This window comes from Hylobates moloch, unplaced genomic scaffold (assembly GCF_009828535.3).
Source record: "Hylobates moloch isolate HMO894 unplaced genomic scaffold, HMol_V3 SCAFFOLD_8, whole genome shotgun sequence".
In the NCBI taxonomy this organism is placed as follows: Eukaryota; Metazoa; Chordata; class Mammalia; order Primates; family Hylobatidae; genus Hylobates; species Hylobates moloch.
In genome coordinates this window covers 34538062-34556894 of record NW_026652283.1, presented here as the reverse complement: position 1 = coordinate 34556894, position 18833 = coordinate 34538062, and the positions used below count along the sequence as shown (strand labels likewise).

General features: G+C 52.2%; 1 protein-coding gene across 2 annotated transcripts in view; it reads left to right on the top strand.

Moving 5' to 3' along the window:
- Positions 1-8902: 8902 nt before the first annotated feature.
- Positions 8903-18833, top strand: part of SYNC (syncoilin, intermediate filament protein) — a 24959-nt gene continuing 15028 nt past the window's right edge. For both annotated transcript variants that reach the window (XM_032160102.2, XM_032160101.2), the window contains exons 1-2: positions 8903-9065; positions 15697-16867. In XM_032160102.2, coding sequence (XP_032015993.1) covers positions 9013-9065; positions 15697-16867 — 1224 coding nt within the window. In that variant the 5' untranslated portion in view covers positions 8903-9012. The remainder of the gene's footprint in view (positions 9066-15696; positions 16868-18833) is intronic.

The following is an 18833-nucleotide window of genomic DNA, read 5'->3' as shown; positions in this document are numbered from 1 at the left end:
CCTCCCGGGTTCACGCCATTCTCCTGCCTCAGCCTCTCCGAGCAGCTGGGACTACAGGCGCCCGCCAACACGCCCGGCTAATTTTTTTGTATTTTTAGTAGAGACGGGGTTTCACCGTGGTCTCGATCTCCTGACCTTGTGATCCGCCCGCCTCGGCCTCCCAAAGTGCTGGGATTACAAGCGTGAGCCACCGTGCCCGGCCTCAGACTTGGTCTTTAAAAAAAAAAAAAAGAAGCAGATCGAAGGAGGTTAAGTAATTTGCCTGGAGACACAAAACAAGTCTGTGGCCATACCTGGGCCCTCAGGGCTAAGTCTGAGACTGGAAAGGCTGCCAGATTCCCACTAGACTATAAGTCTCTGGAAGTCAAGGTTAATGACGATGTGGATAACACATCATGCATTCGTGGAGGTAGTGTATTGAATCTTGCTTGCCACCATTTCCTCTCTGTGTGACTTTGGTCAACTAAGTTGCATAACCTCTCCAAGCCTCAGTTTTCTCATCAGTAAATGGGCTTTATTACAGGCCCCATGTCATAGGGCTGTTCTGAAGATTTATTGCATTGAAGCAGATAAAATGCCTTCTAGCCCAGGCGCAGTGGCTCCGGCCTGTAATCCCAGCACTTTGGGAGGCCCAAGCGGGCAGATCACCTGAGGGCGGGAGTCTGAGACCAGCCTGGCCAACATGGCGAAATGTCCTCTCTACTAAAAATACAAAAATTAGCCAGGCGTGGTGGTGCGTGCCTGTAATCCCAGCTAATCGGGAGGCTGAGGCAGGAGAATTGCTTGACTCTGGGAGGTGGAGTTTGCAGTGAGCCAAAATTGCACAACTGCACTCCAGCCTTAGTGACACAGCGAGACTCTGTCTCAAAAAAAAAAAGAGAGACTAGTTTAGCATCTGGCATGCAGTAGGGGCTCAAGAATATAGCTAACATCATTTACTAATTTGGCCACTATTTGTTTTTTCTTTTCATTCTTTATTCTCTTCTATTAGTCTTATTCACTACTATACTCTTCATGAACACATCATTTGGCCACTATTTGTTGAAAACCTAGGGACAAGGGACACAGCCATGAAGTCATACAGATATAGGTCTTGCTTTAATGACTTACTGTCTTTGTGTTCTTAGGGTTTAACACATTGTCTGGCCTAACAAATGGTGAAGTGAATGAATGAGCCAGTGAAGACACATGCTGTAGTCAGCCAGCCCCTGGTTGCAGCTTCAGAGAGAGGAAGCAGGAGAAAGGGGAGTTTCAAAAATAATAATTATTTCTTGTTTTTGTTTTGTTTTGAGACAGAATTTCGCTCGTTTCCCAGGCTGGAGTGCAATGGCACGATCTTGGCTCACTGCAACCTCCGCCTCCCAGGTTCAAGTGATTCTCCTGCCTCAGTCTCCCGAGTAGCTGGGATTACAGGCATGTGCCACCATGCCCAGCTAATTTTGTATTTTTAGTAGAGACGGGGTTTCTCCGTGTTGGTCAGGCTGGTCTTGAACTCCCAACCTCAGGTGATCCACCCACCTCGGCCTCCTAAAGTGCTGAGATTACGGGAGTGAGCCACCGCGCCCGGCCGTGTTATCTAATTTTACGGAGAAGAAAACAATTTCCATGAAGTGGAGTGACTTTCCTAAGGTCACACAGCAAGTGAGCACTCCAAAGCTTGGATTCACACCCTGGCTCTCTAGAAGCAGTAGGTCAAGGCTGGGTGCGGTGGCTCATGCCTGTAATCCCAGCACTTTGGAAGGTTGAGGCTGGAGGATCGTTTGAGTTCAGGAGTTCAAGACCAGCCTGGGCAACATGGTGAGATACCCCTCTATCTGGCTGCGATCTGTACAAAAAATAAGAAATTTAGCCGGGTGGGGTGGCATACACCTGTGGTCCCACGGATCATACCGCTGCACTCCAGCCTGGGCAAGAGCAAGACTTTGTCTCAAAACAAAAAACAGAAGTGGTGGGTCTGAGGGCCCTGCCAGGGCATCTCTGTACCACCCTCCTCCCACCTCTAGATGGGTTGCTGGAGCTCTTGGCACAAAGAAAGTGAGCAGAGGCCGGGCGTGGTGGCTCATGCCTGTAATCCCAGCACTTTGGAAGGCCCGGGAAGGCGGATTGCAAGGTCAAGAGTTTGCGACCAGCTTGGGCAATATGGAGAAACCCCTTCTCTACTAAAAATACAAAAATTAGCCAGGTGTGGAGGCAGGTGCCTGTAATCCCAGCTACTTGGGAGGCTGAGGCAGGAGAATCGCTTGAACCCAGGAGGCAGAGGTTGCAGTGAGCCGAGATCGTGCCATTGCACTCCAGCCTGGGTGACGAGAGCAAGAATGCCGTCTCAAAAAAAAAGAAAAAACAAGTGAGCAGAATGGCCTCTACCTGCATCAGTAGTAATGGGGGATGTGCTACTCTCAGCTTGGAGAGCAACTCCACTTCCAGTGGCTCATGTGTTGAGCCTCACATTTGATTGCATTTCACAACAATCCTGTGAAGAGGGTGTTAATTGCCCATTTTGCCGAGAGGGAGCTGAGGTTCAGGGAGGTTGGCTTCCCAGGGTCCTATAGGATCTGCTCTGGGGTCTGGTAGAGATGGCTGCCAAGGCCACGCCTCCCCTGCTGCCCTCTGGTGCCTCTCCACTTCCGAGCTCATCCATCCATTCCTCTCACACACATGTCCACTCACTCACAGTCCCCTGCCTGCCCCATTCTACAAGCCACAGAAACTACAGTCCTAAGACAGAGGGACCCCTTGGGTGGGGACCCTGCCTGGAGTGGCACCCAGAAGTCTTCACTCAAGATGAAATTTGTTCACAACGTTTCTGATTCTGGTTTTTGGTGGGGATTTTTTTTTTTTTTTTTTTTTTTTTTTTTTGAGACAGAGTCTTGCTCTTGTTGCCCAGGCTGGAGTGCAGTGGCACAATCTTGGTTCACTGCAACCTCCACCTCCCAGGTTCAAACAATTATCCTGCCTCAGCCTCCCAAGTAGCTGGGATTACAGGCATGAGCCACTACACCCAGCCAATTTTTGTATTTTTAGTAGAGACAGGGTTTCACCAGGTTGGCCAGGCTGGTCTCGAACTCCTGGCCTCAGGTGATCCACCTGCCTTAGCCTTCCAAAGTGCTGGGATTATAGGCATGAGCCACCGCACCTGGCTCTAGTTTTTGTATTTTTCTTAGAGACAGGGTTTCACCATGTTGGCCAGGCTGGTCTTGAACTCCTGACCTCAGGTGATCCGCCCTCCTTAGCCTACCAAAGTGCTGGGATTACAGGCATAAGCCATGGAGCCCAGCTGGTGGGGATTTATTTGCGTATGTTTTTGGAGACAGGGTCTCACTTTGTTGCCCAGGCAGTAGGGCATCATGCAGTGGTGCGATCATTGCTTACTGTAGCCTTGAACTCCTGGACCCAAGCAATATTCCTGCCTCAGCCTCCCTCACACCTGGAATTAGAGGTGTGAGCCACCACACCCAGCTGTGGGGGGTATTTAGAAAGAGAGTCTCCCTAAGTTATCTATCCAGGGCCCAGCTTTCTAAGGTTTAGTTTTTATCTTAGGGGTCTCAGCAGGAAACAGGGGCACACTCAAACACTCAGTGTTTGCCAGCAGAGGATTTAATGAAGAGACCATTCACAGAGGTGTGGGCAGGAATGGCGCAGCACCTGGGACTCGCAATGGTGGAATGGAATCATTACCCCTGGGCCTGAAGGAGCAGGGGAAGGAGCCTTGTTAAGAAACCTGGCCAGAGCTGTACCCATGGGTACAAACCACCCAACAGGAGCCACGGCTTTTGGTGGAGGAATATAGTTACGGCCAAAGTCACAGGCGGGGGGGGCATAATAAATATCTTTATCCAGGCTGGGTGTGATGGCTCACATCTATAATCCCAGCACTTTGGGAGGCTGAGGTGTGTGGATCACCTGAGGTCAGGAGTTTGAGACCAGCCTGGCCAACATGGCAAAATCCTGTCTCTTTGTATTTTGTAAAAATACGAAAATTAGCTGGGTGTGGTAGCACATGCTTGTAGTCCCAGCTACTTGGGAGGCTGAGGCACAAGAATCACTTGAACCCAGGAGGCGGAGATTGCAGTGAGCTGAGATCATGGCACTGCACTCCAGCCTGGGTGACAGAGCAGGACTCTGTCCCCCCAAAAATAAAAAATAAAATAAAAATAAATAAATATCTTGATCTCACTCTCCTCCCTCTCTGATCTCCTGCCAGGGTCCCCAGTTTGGCCAAACCCCACCTGAAACCAGAAGGCAAGGGGGCCCAGGAGAGGCTAGCCACAGGAATCAGCTCCAGGACACACAGCTCTGAGAAGGAAGGTTAGGCAAAGAGTAGCCAGCCCAGGGGCCTCTCTCCTCCTCCTGGGTTTGGCTTTGTGGAGGGGCTGAGAGATAAGAGTGGCTGCGCTTGTCCTTCAAAGCAGAGTCTGTGCCTGATTCCTGATTCCAGAACAGCTTTTCTCATCCTTCCAGACCCAGGTACTTTGTTCACGAGGCCATCCCCAGTCCCAGAGTTCATTTCTCCCATCCATTCCTGGCTTCCCTGGTTCTCAACGTCTATCACATCACTCAGCCCAGTGATTTGGCATTATTTTCTGCATAGGTTTTTCTCCCCAGGAGACGGTTCCAGCTTCCTCTACACTGAAAGCTTCTGGCAGGCTTGGGCCAAATAAGGCTGTTTGCTCTGATACAGGGCCCAGCACAGCCCAAGTGCCAGTGTTTGCCAAGTGAGCTGAATCTTATCAGCTCAAATACCTCACTCTGCCTTGCTATATGCAATCTGGGCACATGTGTGTCTGTCTCCCCGAGTAGACTGGGGCTCCTGAGAGGTGAGTGGCCCAGGCCTAGCACACAGCGGGCATCAAATATTGCCTAAATTAGCCTAAGTAAGACCATCCTCCTTCCCTTCATTCATTCAACAATTTTTTTGGAGCTTCCAGATAGCTGAACATATGGAGGTTCCTGGAGGATGGTGTGCCCAGGGAGGGCACGGAAGCTTCATGCCCCTTCCTTCATAACTCTGCCCTATTCATCTCTTCATCTGTATCCTTTTAAATATCCTTTATAATAAGCCGCTAAAGTTGGCCGGCGCGGTGGCTCACGCTTGTAATCCTAGCACTTTGGGAGGCCAAAGCGGGCGGATCACGAGGTCAGGAGATCGAGACCACGGTGAAACCCCATCTCTACTAAAAATACAAAAAAAATTAGCCGGGTGTGGTGGCGGGCGCCTGTAGTCCCAGCTACTCAGAGAGGCTGAGGCAGGAGAATGGTGTGAACCCGGGAGGCGGAGCTTGCAGTGAGCTGAGATCGTGCCACTGCACTCCAGCCTGGGAGACAGAGCGAGACTCCGTCTCAAAAAAAAAAATAAAAAAAAAGCCACTAAAGCTAAATATGGCCATGTGACTGAGCTCTGGCAATGGGACACAATCAGAGGTGGTGTGAGGTGAGTGACCCCTCCTTTTTACTTTCATTGGATAGAATGAGGCACCAGAAGGGAGCTTGGACTGGTCTTGGATGGGTGTGGATTAGGGCCACAGTCTGGAGATGGTGGAAGACCAAGCTGTGAGTCTGCATCTTTGGGAGACTGTATTTTCCCAAGATAGAGGCAATACTATATCCCATTCCATACATAAGCTCTTCTTATACTGTGACTTTGACACACCCTTCCCATTAAAAGGTGGCATCTATGTCTCCTCCCCTGAGCTAGAGGCCCAGGTTTTTGTGACTGCCTTGAGTAACAGAATAGGTCAGCAGTGACAGTGTATAGCTTCCGAGGCTAGCTCAAAAAAATGCCTTTCACTTCTGCCTTGTTCTTTTGGGACGTTTACTGTTGGGATTTAGCCACCGTGCCATGAGGAAGCACAAGCAACCCGTGGAAAAGCCTGTGTGGAGGAGAACCAAGACCCCCAGCCAAAGCCCCTGCCGAGCTCCCAGCTGACAGACCACACCAACTTGCCAGCCACATGAGTGAGCTGTCCTGAATGCGAGTTCTGCAGCCTCTGGGCAAGCCACCTCAGCTGATGCCACGTGAAGCAGAAATGAGCTGCCTCCACCAAGCCATGCCCAAATCACAGATCTGTGGGTAAAATAAATGATTGTTATTGTTATAAAAAACAAAAACAATTTTTTTTAAGGTCCTACTATGTGGTAGTCCCTGTGCTGGGCTCTGGGGACACAGCAGTAAACAAGACACATAAAGTCTCTGCCCTCATGGGGCTTCCATTCTCGTGGGGGAAACAGAGAAGAAAATAATTGGCAATGAATAGTATTGGCCAGGCACGGTGGCTCATGCCTGTAATCCCAGCACTTTGGGAGGCCGAGATGGGTGGATCACGAGGTCAGGAGATTGAGACCATCCTGGATAACACAGTGAAACCCCGTCTCTACTAAAAATACAAAAAAATTAGCCGGGCATGATTGCAGGCGCCTGTAGTCCCAGCTACTCCAGAGGCTGAGGCAGGAGAATGGCCTGAACCCAGGAGGTGGAGCTTGCAGTGAGCCGAGATCGTGTCACTGCACTCCAGCTTGGGTGACAGAGCGAGACTCCGTCTCGAAAAAAAAGAAAGAAAATGAATAGTATTGTTGCAGATTAATAAGTGCTGCACAGAAAATAAACAGGGTGACAGGGATAAACAGTAAATGGGGTAAGGCATGGTGGCTCCTGCTTTTAATCCCAGCACTTTGGGAGGCTGAGTCTGGAGGATCCCTTGAGGCCAGGAGTTTGAGATCAGCCTTGACAACATAGTGAGACCCCATCTCTATTAAATAAAATTTTACAAAACCCAACAAAACAAAACAAGAAAGCCTAAAACAAAAAAGTAAATGGGTGGACATTATGGGCAGGGGGTGGGGAGGCATCAGAGAAGGCCTCTGTGAGATGTGAGCTGAGACCTGAAGGAGAGTAAAAGGTGGGCTGTGAAGAGCTGGAAAGGGTTTTCTAGGCAGAGGAAGCAGCAGAAAAGGCCTGGCTGGGTGTGCTGGCTCACTCCTGTAATCCCAGCACTTTGGGAGGCTGAGGCAGGAGGGTTGCTTGAGCCTAGGAATTTGAGACCAGCCTAGGCAACACAGTGAGACCTCGTCTTTACAAAAAATACAAAAATTATCCAGGTGTGGTGGTGTGCATCTGTAGTTCCAGCTACTCGGGAGGCTGAGATGGGAGGATCACCTGAGCCTGGGAGGTTGAGGCTGCAGTGAACCATGATCGCACCACTGTACTCCTGCCTGGATGACAGAGTGAGACCCTGACTGCAAGAAACAACAGCAACAAAAACAACAGCAACAAAGGCCTGGAGGTGGGGAAGTTTCTGGGACTCTGGGGAATTCAGGGTTTCGGCCTAAAGAAGCGCTGAGCAGGCGGGTAGGAGGGGGTCAGAAATTCAGTCCTGGGGACAGCCCAAGGCCAGGTCCTGGGCTGGGGGTTGGAGGGGCAGAGCCAGCTCCTCTGAATGCCACCCTTGCCGCCTGTTGCTTGGTACCACAGCAAACAGAGCCGCTGGCAGGCCTGCCCTTGCTGCCTTAGCTCTCCTCTGGCGGGCAGCAGATGTCAAATGCCCAGCAGCTGAGGCTTCGCCAGCCTCCTCCCCTGGAATAGTTCAGGGATAAGTCAGAAAATGACCAGCAGCCTCAAAACCTGGCTTTTTCTCGTGCATACCTTACAAGGGTATATTTGGCTGCCCTGGGTGTTAAATCTTCCACCCCCTTGCATTAGACAGAGAAATATAAATATACAGCCACAGGCGGCACACTCAGAGGCGAGGATGAATGAACATTCATCAACCCCCAGTCACGCACAAGCACACAGAGTCACACGCGGGACCATACGCATGCCCCCCACACACAGTCAAAACCGCCAGCCCCACAAAGACACTCCACCATGGCACAATCACCACACACATTCACCCTGAGATCACACAATCACACATCCACATGCTCACACACAGACATGTACCCCACAATCACCGCAGAGTCACACAGGGGCACACAAGCCCACACACATTCAGCACCACGGCATGCTTCCCCCACCGGCCTCCCAGGCACCCCAGCCCCTGGGGCTTGTTATGGTGCCGGCATTCTTCTGCGATTGAGTCAAAGACCTCCCCAGACAGGGTGGCTAAGTGGAAGAAGGAATCCGAAGGAAGAACGCCTGAAGCCCAGGTCTGGGAAGGGGCCCAGCAGCTTCTCTCTTGGGGAGAAAGACGTCAGTGCTGGTTTGACCCTGACACTAGTGGGGGGAGGTATTATCTTGAAGTTGACAGAAGTGGGCTGAGTGGGGTGACAGGTGGAGCCGGGAAGACACCCCAGGAAGCCTCAAAGGGTGGGGCAGAAAGTGGGGTTAAATATGGACTCAATGTGATAGGCGTAAACTCCTCCGCAGTTCTCCCTCACCCCAGCCACCCAGCCCGCCCCCAGGCTCCAGGCTGTCCCCAAACGCGCGGGGTGTGGCCGTGAACCCTCCTCCCCGGCCGCGCCCTGCCCCGCCCTTCACGACAGCTGCGGGGGACAGCCCGGAGTGCCCAGAGGGTGGCTGCGGGCCTTCCCCTCGTGAGTGGGGACCAGAGGGCGCTGAGCGGCGGCGGACACCCCCAAACACTCGCGGGAGAGGGGTGCTGGCTCCCTTTGCGCAGCCCGCCGAACCCTGCCCTCACCCTCCCAGGCTGGACAGGGAAGGTGCTCCCTGGGGTTTAAAACCCCCTTCTCTCCCCCTGCACCGGGACCCCACGAAAGGAAGGGTGGGAGAAGGTTCGGGAAGACCAGGGGGCTGGGAGGTTTGGAAAGGCCGCTCCAGCCTCCCGTTCCCACCCCCGCCCCAGGCTGGTCCGGGAGGGGCGGCCTCTCCCCGCCCACAGGTCCGCGCGGCCGCTCCCTCCTCCCCCGGCAGGAGCCCCGGCCAAGTGGGCGCGCCCGGCCCGGGGCGGCCGGGATCCGGTGTCGGCTGCAGCTGGCAGTGCGGCGGGCGCGGGCGCCGGAGCGAGGGGCCCGCGGGCCCGGCTATTAATAACGCGGCCGCCAGCCCGGGGTCGCGCAGCCATGGCCAGCCCGGAGCCCCGGCGCGGCGGGGACGGCGCCGCCCAGGCCGCGAGGTAGGACCGTGCCGGGCCCGCGTCGCCGCCCCCCTGGGGAGGGGTTGCTGCTGGACAGGTTCCCTTTCCCCCCGACCGCGGGCGTCTTTCGCCTGCCTAGGGGTAGTGGTCCAGCCGGGGTGGGGCACTGGAGCCGCCTCGTGAGGGGACTTCGGGGAGTCGGGCCGTCCCGGGGTCCTGGCACCTCCTTTTGTCTGTGGCTTTTTATAATACCCTTCCCCCTCCCGGGGCTACATGAGAATTAACCCTTTCAGGCGAGTGAGCATCCACCGCTCAAGTGCCTTTTGGCCCTTAGCAGCCAAAGACACTTCTCGCTTGCCTTCATTCCTCCCTGCAAATGTCAGGTGGAGACGGAGGCCTCCCCTGCTGAATTGGCTGTGTGGAAGCCACTTGGTGCAAGGCTGGGCATCTGCCAGCTTGAAGTTAAGAGTCTGTCAGGGCTTGTTCTCTCCGGTCTGGCCTGGGATGGGTAGGGGAAAGGTCCAGGGGCCCTCCACTATCCCTGCTGGCAGGGCACCGCTGATTAGTAGGGGAAGGGACCTGTGGCTGAGGGGTTTGGGGTGAGGGATGAGTATTTCTGTCCCAGGTCATACTGTGGCTCTGGAACTTCCCAGTGTACCAAGAGGTGAGGGTGCAAATACACACCTCCTGACACCCCTTCACTGTCACACAGGGGCACAAAGCTGAGCGGTCTTACACACACACACTTGCCCATACTGCTGTCCACACCCCTACAGCTACAGTCAGACACACGGACCCTTGCCTGCACAGTGTCACATGCACTCCCAGCCACATCCCTGAACAGGGTTGGAGAGCTCTGCGGTTCTCTGGGGACAGGGACAGAGTGTCAGAGGCAGGCTGCCCAGGGCTCAAGGAAGCCCGAGGTCAGGGGCCCCAGCTAAGCTGGCTTCCTCTCCTCTGAGCCTCCTGTCATCTGTTTCTTTCCCTCCTCTCTCTGTTTAAAAGAGGCAGCTGTGCGAGGGCAGCACCCAGCAGAGGCCCGGTGCCATGGGTGGGGTGGTGGAGGCAACACGATGTGTGCTAACAGCACAACTTGGAGGTCAGGAGGCCTGGGTTTTACTTCCAGCTTTGCCATTCGACCTTGGGCAGATTTCCTCCTTGGAGTTCATCTGGTTTCTGCCTGTCTGCCCTTACAGAGCCCCACCCTAGGATACAGAGCAGAATGAGAACTCTGCTTGTCCTTAGGAAACTCACTATCAGGGAGACAGACACGTGCACTTCTGTAACTGGAGCAGTAAGTGTGAAGATGTGGTGCATACAGAGTGCCCTGAGAACACACATGGGGCTGTCTGGGAGATACTTTATGGAAGAGATGAAGTTTGAGCAGGGCTTGAAGGATGAGTAGAAATTTGTTAGGTAGATAGAGGTATATTGTGGGCCGGGCGCGGTGGCTCACGCCTGTTATCCCAGCGCTTTGGGACGCCGAGGTGTGCGGATCACCTGAGGTCAGGAGTTCAAGACCAGCCCGGCCAACATGGTGAAACCCTGGCTCTACTAAAAATACAAACATTAGCCAGGCGTGGTGGCATGTGCCTGTAATCCCAGTTACTTGGGAGGCTGAGACAGGAGACTTGCTTGAACCCAGGAGGCAGAGGCTGCAGTGAGTGGAGATCACACCATTGCACTCCAGCCTGGGCAACAAGAGTGAAGCTCCATCTCAAAAAAAAAAAAAAAAGTATATTGTGACTGCTGCATGCCAGGCTTTTTATATGTGCTGTAGTTACCTCTTTTGGACCTCACGCCTATCCTAGGAGGGTGGTAAATACCGCAGGCCTTCTCCAGCCTCCACCACTTACAACAGTTGTGGAACCTTGTGTGAGTTCTTTACTCTGTGCATTGACTTCCTCATCTATAAAATGGAGATAATAGATGAGGATTCTTTCTTTCTTTCTTTTTGAGACAGAGTCTCGCTCTCGTTGCTCAGGTTGGAGGGCAATAGCGCAATGTCAGTTCACCGCAACCTCTGTCTCCCAGGTTCAAGCGATCCTCCTGCTTCAGCCTCCCGAGTAGCTGGGATTACAGGCACACGCCACCATACCCAGCTAATTTTTTGTATTTTTAGTAGAGACGGAGTTTCACCATGTTGGCCAGGCTGGTCTCAAACCCCTGACCTCAGGTGATCCACCCGCCTCAGCCTCCCAAAGTGCTGGGATTACAGGCGTGAGCCACCGCGCCCAGCCAATAGATGATGAGGATTCTATAAATGAGTATTCATGTAAAATGCCGAGAATATTCTTGAACACGGTGAAGTCATTCCAAGGTGGGCGGCTCGGCATGAGAATGATGAAAGGGCCGTCTGCTGGGAAAGCAAGGACCGTTGAATATCAGAGTGGGTTTGGCTGGCTGAGCAGGTGCATCCTTCCTGGCCCTGGCTCTAGGAGCTCTGCCTTCCCAGGTAGTACAGGGTTGTTCTCTAGTTAGGTGGTTTTTGAGAAGCTGCATTTCTCAGCTGGACACTGTGGGCTTAGAGTAGGAGGTGTAAAAAGTTAATGCAAGCTCTGGGATGTCAAGCGTTGGGTGGGTTGCAGGAATAATGTGAGAGGAAGCTAAAAAAGGTATGTTTGGGGCCGGGTGCGGTGGCTCATGCCTGTAATCCCAGCACTTTTAAGGCCAAGGCAGGTGGATCACGAGGTCAGGAGTTTGAGACCAGCCTGGCCAAGATGGTGAAACCCTGTCTCTGCTAAAAATACAAAAAATTAGCCAGGCATGGTGGTGGGCGCCTGTAGTCCCAGCTACTTGGGAGGCTGAGGCAGAGAATTGCCTGAACCCAGGAGGCGGAGGTTGCAGTGAGCTGAGATTGCACCACTGCACTCCAGCCTGGGCAACAGAGCGAGACTCTGGCTCAAAAACAGAAAAAAAAAAAGGGTATGTTTGGGCCACATCTTTAAGGACTTTGAAATCATGCCTAGCAGTTTGGGTATTTATTGGTGAAGTGGAACAATAGTTCACTCTGTGTTGTAGCAAGTTAACTGTGGTGGTGTAGAGAATAGATTGAGTTGAGGAGAGGAGGAAGTCCTTTTAGAAGACCAGGACAAAAGTGCCAGTGAGACATGATGACTTGGAGTAGGGCCCTGAAAGTGGGATGCAGAAGAGGGGAATGGAGACTGTAGTCTTTCTAAGAAAGGTCACTTTTTGGCCGGGCGCAGTGACTCGTGCCTGTAATCCCAGCACTTTGGGAGGCCGAGGCTGGTGGATCACGAGGGCAGGAGATTGAGACCATCCTGGCCAACATGGTGAAACCCTGTCTCTACTAAATAGACAAAAATTAGCCGGGCACGGTGGCAGGCACCTATAGTCCCAGCTACTTAGGAGGCTGAGGCAGGAGAATCACTTGAATCCAGGAGGAGGAGGTTGCAGTGAGCTGAGACAACGCCACCGCACTCCAGCCTGGGCGACAGAGTGAAACTCCATCTCAAAAAAAAAAAAAAAGGAAAAAAGAAAAGAAAAGAAAAGTCACTTCTCAGTGAACTGGCTATACAGGGGAGGGAAAGAGCTGTCTGAAGATTTCTTGCCTGTGGCCGGATGTGGTGGCTCATGCCTGTAATCCCAGCACTTTGGGAGGTTTAGGTAGGAGGATCGCTTGAGCTCAGGAGTTTGAGACCAGCCTGAGCAACATAGTGAGACTTCATCTCTACAAAAAGTTAAAAAATTAGTGGGTGTGGTGCTACGTGCCTGTAGTCCTGGCTACCCAGGAGGCTGAGGCAGGAGGATGGCTTGAGCCAGGGAGGTTGAGGCTGCAGTGAGCTATAATCATGCCACAGTACTCAGGCCTGGGCGACAGAGGGAGACTCCATCTCAAAAAAAACAAAAAAACAAAACAAAACAAAAACAAAAACAAAAATCAGAAACAGGAAAGACCAAAGCCATTTGCATTTGAGGGGCAAAGCAGCAAGAGAGCACTCCCCAGTGGGAACTGACTGAGCTGGCAGGCAATAGGCAGCTGGGTCAAAGAGCTCAGATGTCGGAATGATAGAATCTGTCTTCAAGAGCGTTTGACAGGCTAGAAGGGTGGGCCAGTTCTAACAAGATGAACTTTTACAGAAACAAGAAATGTTGCTTACAAGCACTTGGTATGAAAAACTTTTTTTTTTTTTTTGATACAGAGTTTGCTTTTGTTGCCCAGGCTGGAGTGCGGTGGCGCAATCTTGGCTCACTGCAAGCTCCGCCTCCCAGGTTCACACCATTCTCCTGCCTCAGCCTCGCGAGTAGCTGGGACTACAGGTGCCGGCCAACATGCCCGGCGAATTTTTTTGTACTTTTAGTAGAGACGGGGTTTCACTGCGTTAGCCAGGATGGTCTCGATCTCCTGACCTCATGATCCACCTGCCTCAGCCTCCCAAAGTGCTGGGATTACAGGCGTGAGCCACTGTGCCTGGCCTGCTTTTTTTTTTTTTTTTGAGATGGAGTCCTGGTCTGTCGCCCAGGCTGTGGTGTGATCTCGGCTCACTGCAACCTCTGCCTCCCAGGTTCAAGCGATTCTTGTGCCTCAGCCTCCCTAGTAGCTGAGATTACAGGCATGCACCATCATGCCCTGCTAAGTTTTGTATTTTTAGTAGAGACGGGGTTTCAGCATGTTGGCCAGGCTGATCTCGAACTCCGGAGCTCAGGTGATCCACCCATCTTGGCCTCCCAAAGTGCTGGGATTACAAGCGTGAGCCATCTCGCCCAGCCCTGGGGCACTGCTTTTGATACCCATCCCAATTTCTAGCTCTTGGGGAACTTAAGAATAAAGGTAAATAAAAAAAAAAATCCTCAAGAGAGTGACAGTCTGAAAGCTGTCATTTGTGTCACAAGGATATGACACAAATGAAGAGGGCACTGGAAACCTGGACATGTGTGGAATAACAAAGATAAGCTGTTTTTTTGTTGTTGTTTGTTTTGTTTTTGTTTTTGTTTTTTGACAGGGTCTCTGTTGCCCAGGCTGGGGTGCAGAGTGGTGCAATCACGGCTCACCGCAGCCTCGACCTCCCAGGCTCAGGTGATTCTCCCACCACAGCCTCCCAAGTACCTGGGACTACAGGTGTGCCCCGTCATGCCCAGCTAATTTTTTGTAGTTTTTTGTAGAGATGGGGTTTCGCCATGCTGCCCATGTTGGCCTTAAACTCCTGGACTCAAGAGGTCTTGGCCTCCCAAAGTGCTGGGATTACAGACATGAGACACCACACTTGACCATGGTTATCTTTTTTTTTTTTTTTTTTTGAGACGGAGTTTCGCTGTTGTTGCCCAGGCTGGAGTGCAATGGTGCAATCTCGTCTCACTGCAACCACCGCCTCCCAAGTTCAAGAGATTCTCCTGCCTCAGCCTCCCGAGTATCTGGGATTACAGGCATGCACCACCACGCCTGGCTAATTTTGTATTTTTAGTAGAGATGGGATTTCTCCATGTTGGTCAGGCTGGTCTTGAACTCCCGACTTCAAGTGATCCACCTGATTCGGCCTCCCAAAGTGCTGAGATTACAGGTGTGAGCCACCGAGCCTGGCTGACCATGGTTATCTTTAAGTGTTTAGATAACTTATATAGAAAGGAAGGTAGAAATATCTGATCCTAGAAGGAAGAATCAGGTAAATCCAGTGGCTAAAAGTTACAAGGAAGGGCTGGGCGTGGTGGCTCAACGCCTGTAATCCCAACACTTCGGGAGGCTGAAGAGGGTGGATCACTTGAGGTCAGGAGTTTGAGACCAGCCTGGCCAACATGGTAAAACCCCATCTGTACTAAAAATACGAAAATTAGCTGAGTGTGGTGGCACGTGTCTGTAGTGCCAGCTACTCGGGAGGCGGAGGCTGAAATGGCACCACTGCACTCCAGCCTGGGTGACAGAGCAAGACTCCATCTCAAAGAAAAAAACAACGTTGCAAGGAAGGTTTTACCTCAACGTTATAATTTTATTAGAACTGGGCCAGGCACAGTGGCTCACGCCTATAATCCTAGCACTTTGGGAGGCTGAGGCGGGCAGATCACGAGGTCAGGAGTTTGAGAACAGCCTGACTAACATGGTGAAACCCCATCTCCACTAAAAATACAAAAATTAGCTGGGCGTGTTGGCATGTGCCTGTAATCCCAGCTACTCAGGAGGCTGAGGCAGGAGAATCACTTGAACCCAGGAGGCGGAGGTTGCAGTGAGCCGAGATCGCACCACCGCACTCCAGCCTGGCAACAGAGCAAGACTCCGTCTCGAAAAAAAAAAAAAAAAAAAGATGGCATGGTGGTGCTACTTGGGAGGCTGAGGCAAGAGAATTGCATGAACCAGGGGACAGAGGTTGCTGTGAGCCGAGATGGCACTACTGCACTCCAGCCTGGGCGACAGAGCAGGACTCCATCTCAAAAAAACATATATTTATTATAATTGTGGAACAAACAGTGGTGCCTGAGGTATGTCGGGTCCTTGGAGCTGCATAAGCAGAGACCATATGGTGATGTTGCTGGGATGCTGGCAGGGGATCTACACAGTGGTTGGGTGTGTGGAGGGGTGGATTGACAGAGTGGAGGGAGCAGACGAGTGGCTGCTGACGTCTGAGAACCTGAGGTGGTCTAGGCCCGTGGCTGCTGGCTCTGGGATCGCACCATCCTTGGATTGTGGCTGCCCTTTCACTTTCAGTCATTGCTTTTGCAGGAAAACAAGAGCAGAGGCCAATTCTCCTCTTCCAGAGAACTCTGAATCCCTAAATGAGGCAGAAGCCTTGAACCCAGAAGTTACTCTATCTTCAGAGGGGTCCTTAAACCTAGAAGACATTCTCTACCTGGATGACACAGGTGACCTTGATGAGACACTCTATGTGCAAGAGACTGAGAAGGCAGAGGAGGCCCTGTATATTGAGGAGGCCGTGCAGCCAGATGAGGCTCTGCATGTGGAGGAGCCTGGGAATCCAGAGGAGACAGTGTGTGTGGAGGAAACCATGGAGCCAGATCGGATACAGTTTGTGGAGGGGCCCGGGGAGCCAGGAAAGCCCACAAGCCCACAGCAGGTTGTTATGACAGTCACAAGGGCGGAGGAATCTAACCCCGAGGAGAGCCGCAGAGCCGAGCCGAGCCCCAGCATGGAGGAGAACCTGAGCATAGAGGACCTGGAATTGCTAGAGGGGCGTTTCCAGCAGTGTGTCCAAGCTGTGGCCCAGCTGGAAGAGGAGAGGGATCAGCTCATCCATGAGCTTGTATTGCTCCGGGAACCAGCCCTACAGGAGGTACAGCAAGTCCATCAAGACATCCTGGCTGCCTACAAGCTCCATGCCCAAGCAGAGCTGGAGAGAGATGGCCTAAGGGAGGAGATCCGGCTGGTCAAGCAGAAGCTTTTCAAAGTGACGAAGGAATGTGTGGCCTTCCAATACCAGCTGGAGTGCCGCCAGCAGGATGTGGCTCAGTTTGCCGATTTCCGGGAAGTGCTGACTACGAGGGCAACCCAGCTCTCAGAGGAACTGGCCCAGCTCCGGGATGCCTATCAGAAGCAGAAGGAGCAGCTGCGGCAACAACTAGAAGCCCCTCCAAGCCAGAGGGATGGGCACTTTCTCCAGGAAAGCCGGCGACTCTCTGCCCAGTTTGAGAATCTCATGGCAGAGAGCCGCCAGGACCTGGAGGAGGAGTACGAGCCTCAGCTCCTGCAGCTCCTAGAGAGGAAAGAAGCTGGGACCAAAGCTCTGCAGAAAACCCAGGCTGAGATCCAGGAGATGAAGGAGGCTCTGAGACCCCTGCAAGCAGAGGCCCGGCAGCTCCGCCTGCAAAACAGGAACCTGGAGGACCAGATCACACTTGTGAGGCAAAAACGAGATGAAGAGGTGCAGCAGTACAGGGTAGGCCCATTGGGCATGAAATGAACTGAGGTCTTTTAACCTGGGGAAAGAGTGGCCAGAGTCCAAGGTCTTTGGGGCTGAAGGATAGTGTCACATGTAGGAAGAAAAATTTGTTCTTTGGGGCCATCCAATTCTTTTCTCCATTCTTCATTCATTCAGGCCCATGCTAGGGACTAAAGTTATCTGCACTCTGTTTTTTTTTTTTTTTTTTTTGAGACGGAGTCTCACTCTGTTGCCCAGGCTGGAATGCAGTGGTGCTATCTCAGCTCACTACAAGCTCTGCCTCCCGGGTTCACACCACTCTCCTGCCTCAGCCTCCTGAGTAGCTAGGACTATAGGTGCCCTCCACCATACCCGGCTTTTTTTTGTATTTTTAGTAGAGTCGGGGCTTCACCGTGTTAACCAGGATGGTCTGGATCTCCTGACCTCGTGATCCGCCTGCCTTGGCCTCCCAAAGTGCTGGGATTACAGGTGTGAGCCACCGCGCCCGGCCTGCACTCTGTTTTTTTGCGACAGGGTCTTGCTGTCACGTAGGCTGGTGCAGTGGCATGATCACAGCTCACTGCAACCTCGACCTCTCACGTTCAAGCGATCCTCCCACCTCAGCCTCTTGAGTAGCTGGGACCACAACTGTGCACCAACATGCCCAGCTAATTTTTTCTTTCTTGAGACAGGTGCAATCTTGAGGGCTCACTGCAGCCTCAACCTCCTGGGCTCTAGCAAACCTCCTGCTTTAGCGCCCCCAAGCAGCTGGGACTACAAGTGTGTGCCACCATACCTGGCTAATTTTTTGTAGAGACAGGGTTTCACCGTGTGGCCCAGGCTGGATCTGAACTCCTGAGCTCAAGCTGTCCACCAGCCTTGGCCTCCCAAAGAGCTAGGATTATAGGTGTGAGCTACCGTGGCCAGCCAATTTTTGTATTTTTTGTAGACAGGGTTTTGCCATGTTGCCCAGGCTGGTCTTGAAATCCTGGGCTCCAGTACTTTTAATGGTAAAAGCTGCAATTAATTCTGCACCAACCTTAATAGAATCCTCTAATCTTCACTTTCCTTTTATGTGCATTTGTCCCATCTCTCTTGCATTCAAGTTATTTCTGATTAAGTGTGAGCCAGTTCTAATCCGTTTTTAGAACAGAGTGGGATATAAATACTAAGTGAATAAACAATTACGTAGTCCCTCCTAGACTGTGAACTTTCAGAAGGTAGGGAATACATTTTACTTATTGTTGTATCACTCTCTGCCACTCAAGGCTCAGAGCACATGTGCTGCTGGGCACTAATGAGAAGACTAGTGTGGTGCTCTAAGCAGTACTTTAATCTTTTGAAACACTGATTCCTTTGGATAAACTTAAAAATCTATGTCCTCCCAGAGATTTTGATATGCCCTTAAGGGAACAAGTTTCCCTGTTGAAATGGCTGCATTCACTTCACTGAAGATTTTGTCAAGCTTTCTGTAGTTTGTATTATGAAAACACTCTGGCCGGAAGCGGTGGCTCACGCCTGTAATCCCAGCACTTCGGTTGGGAGGCTGAGGTGGGTGGATCACAAGGTCAGTAGTTTGAGACAAGCATAGCCAATATGGTGAAACCCCGTCTCTACTAAAAAGACAAAAATTAGGGGGGCGTGGTGGCACATGCCTGTAGTCCCAGCTACTTGGGAAGCTGAGGCAGGAGAATCGCTTGAACCTGGGAGGCAGAGGTTGAGTGAGCTGAGACTGCATCACTGCACTCCAGCCTGGGCGACAGAGTGAGACTCCGTCTCAAAAAAAAACAAAAACAGGCCGGGCGCGGTGGCTCACGCTTGTAATCCCAGCACTTTGGGAGGCCGAGGCGGGCGGATCACGAGGTCAGGAGATCGAGACCACAGTGAAAACCTGTCTCTACCAAAAATACAAAAAATTAGCCGGGCGTGGTGGCGGGCGCCTGTAGTCCCAGCTACTCGGAGAGGCTGAGGCAGGAGAATGGCG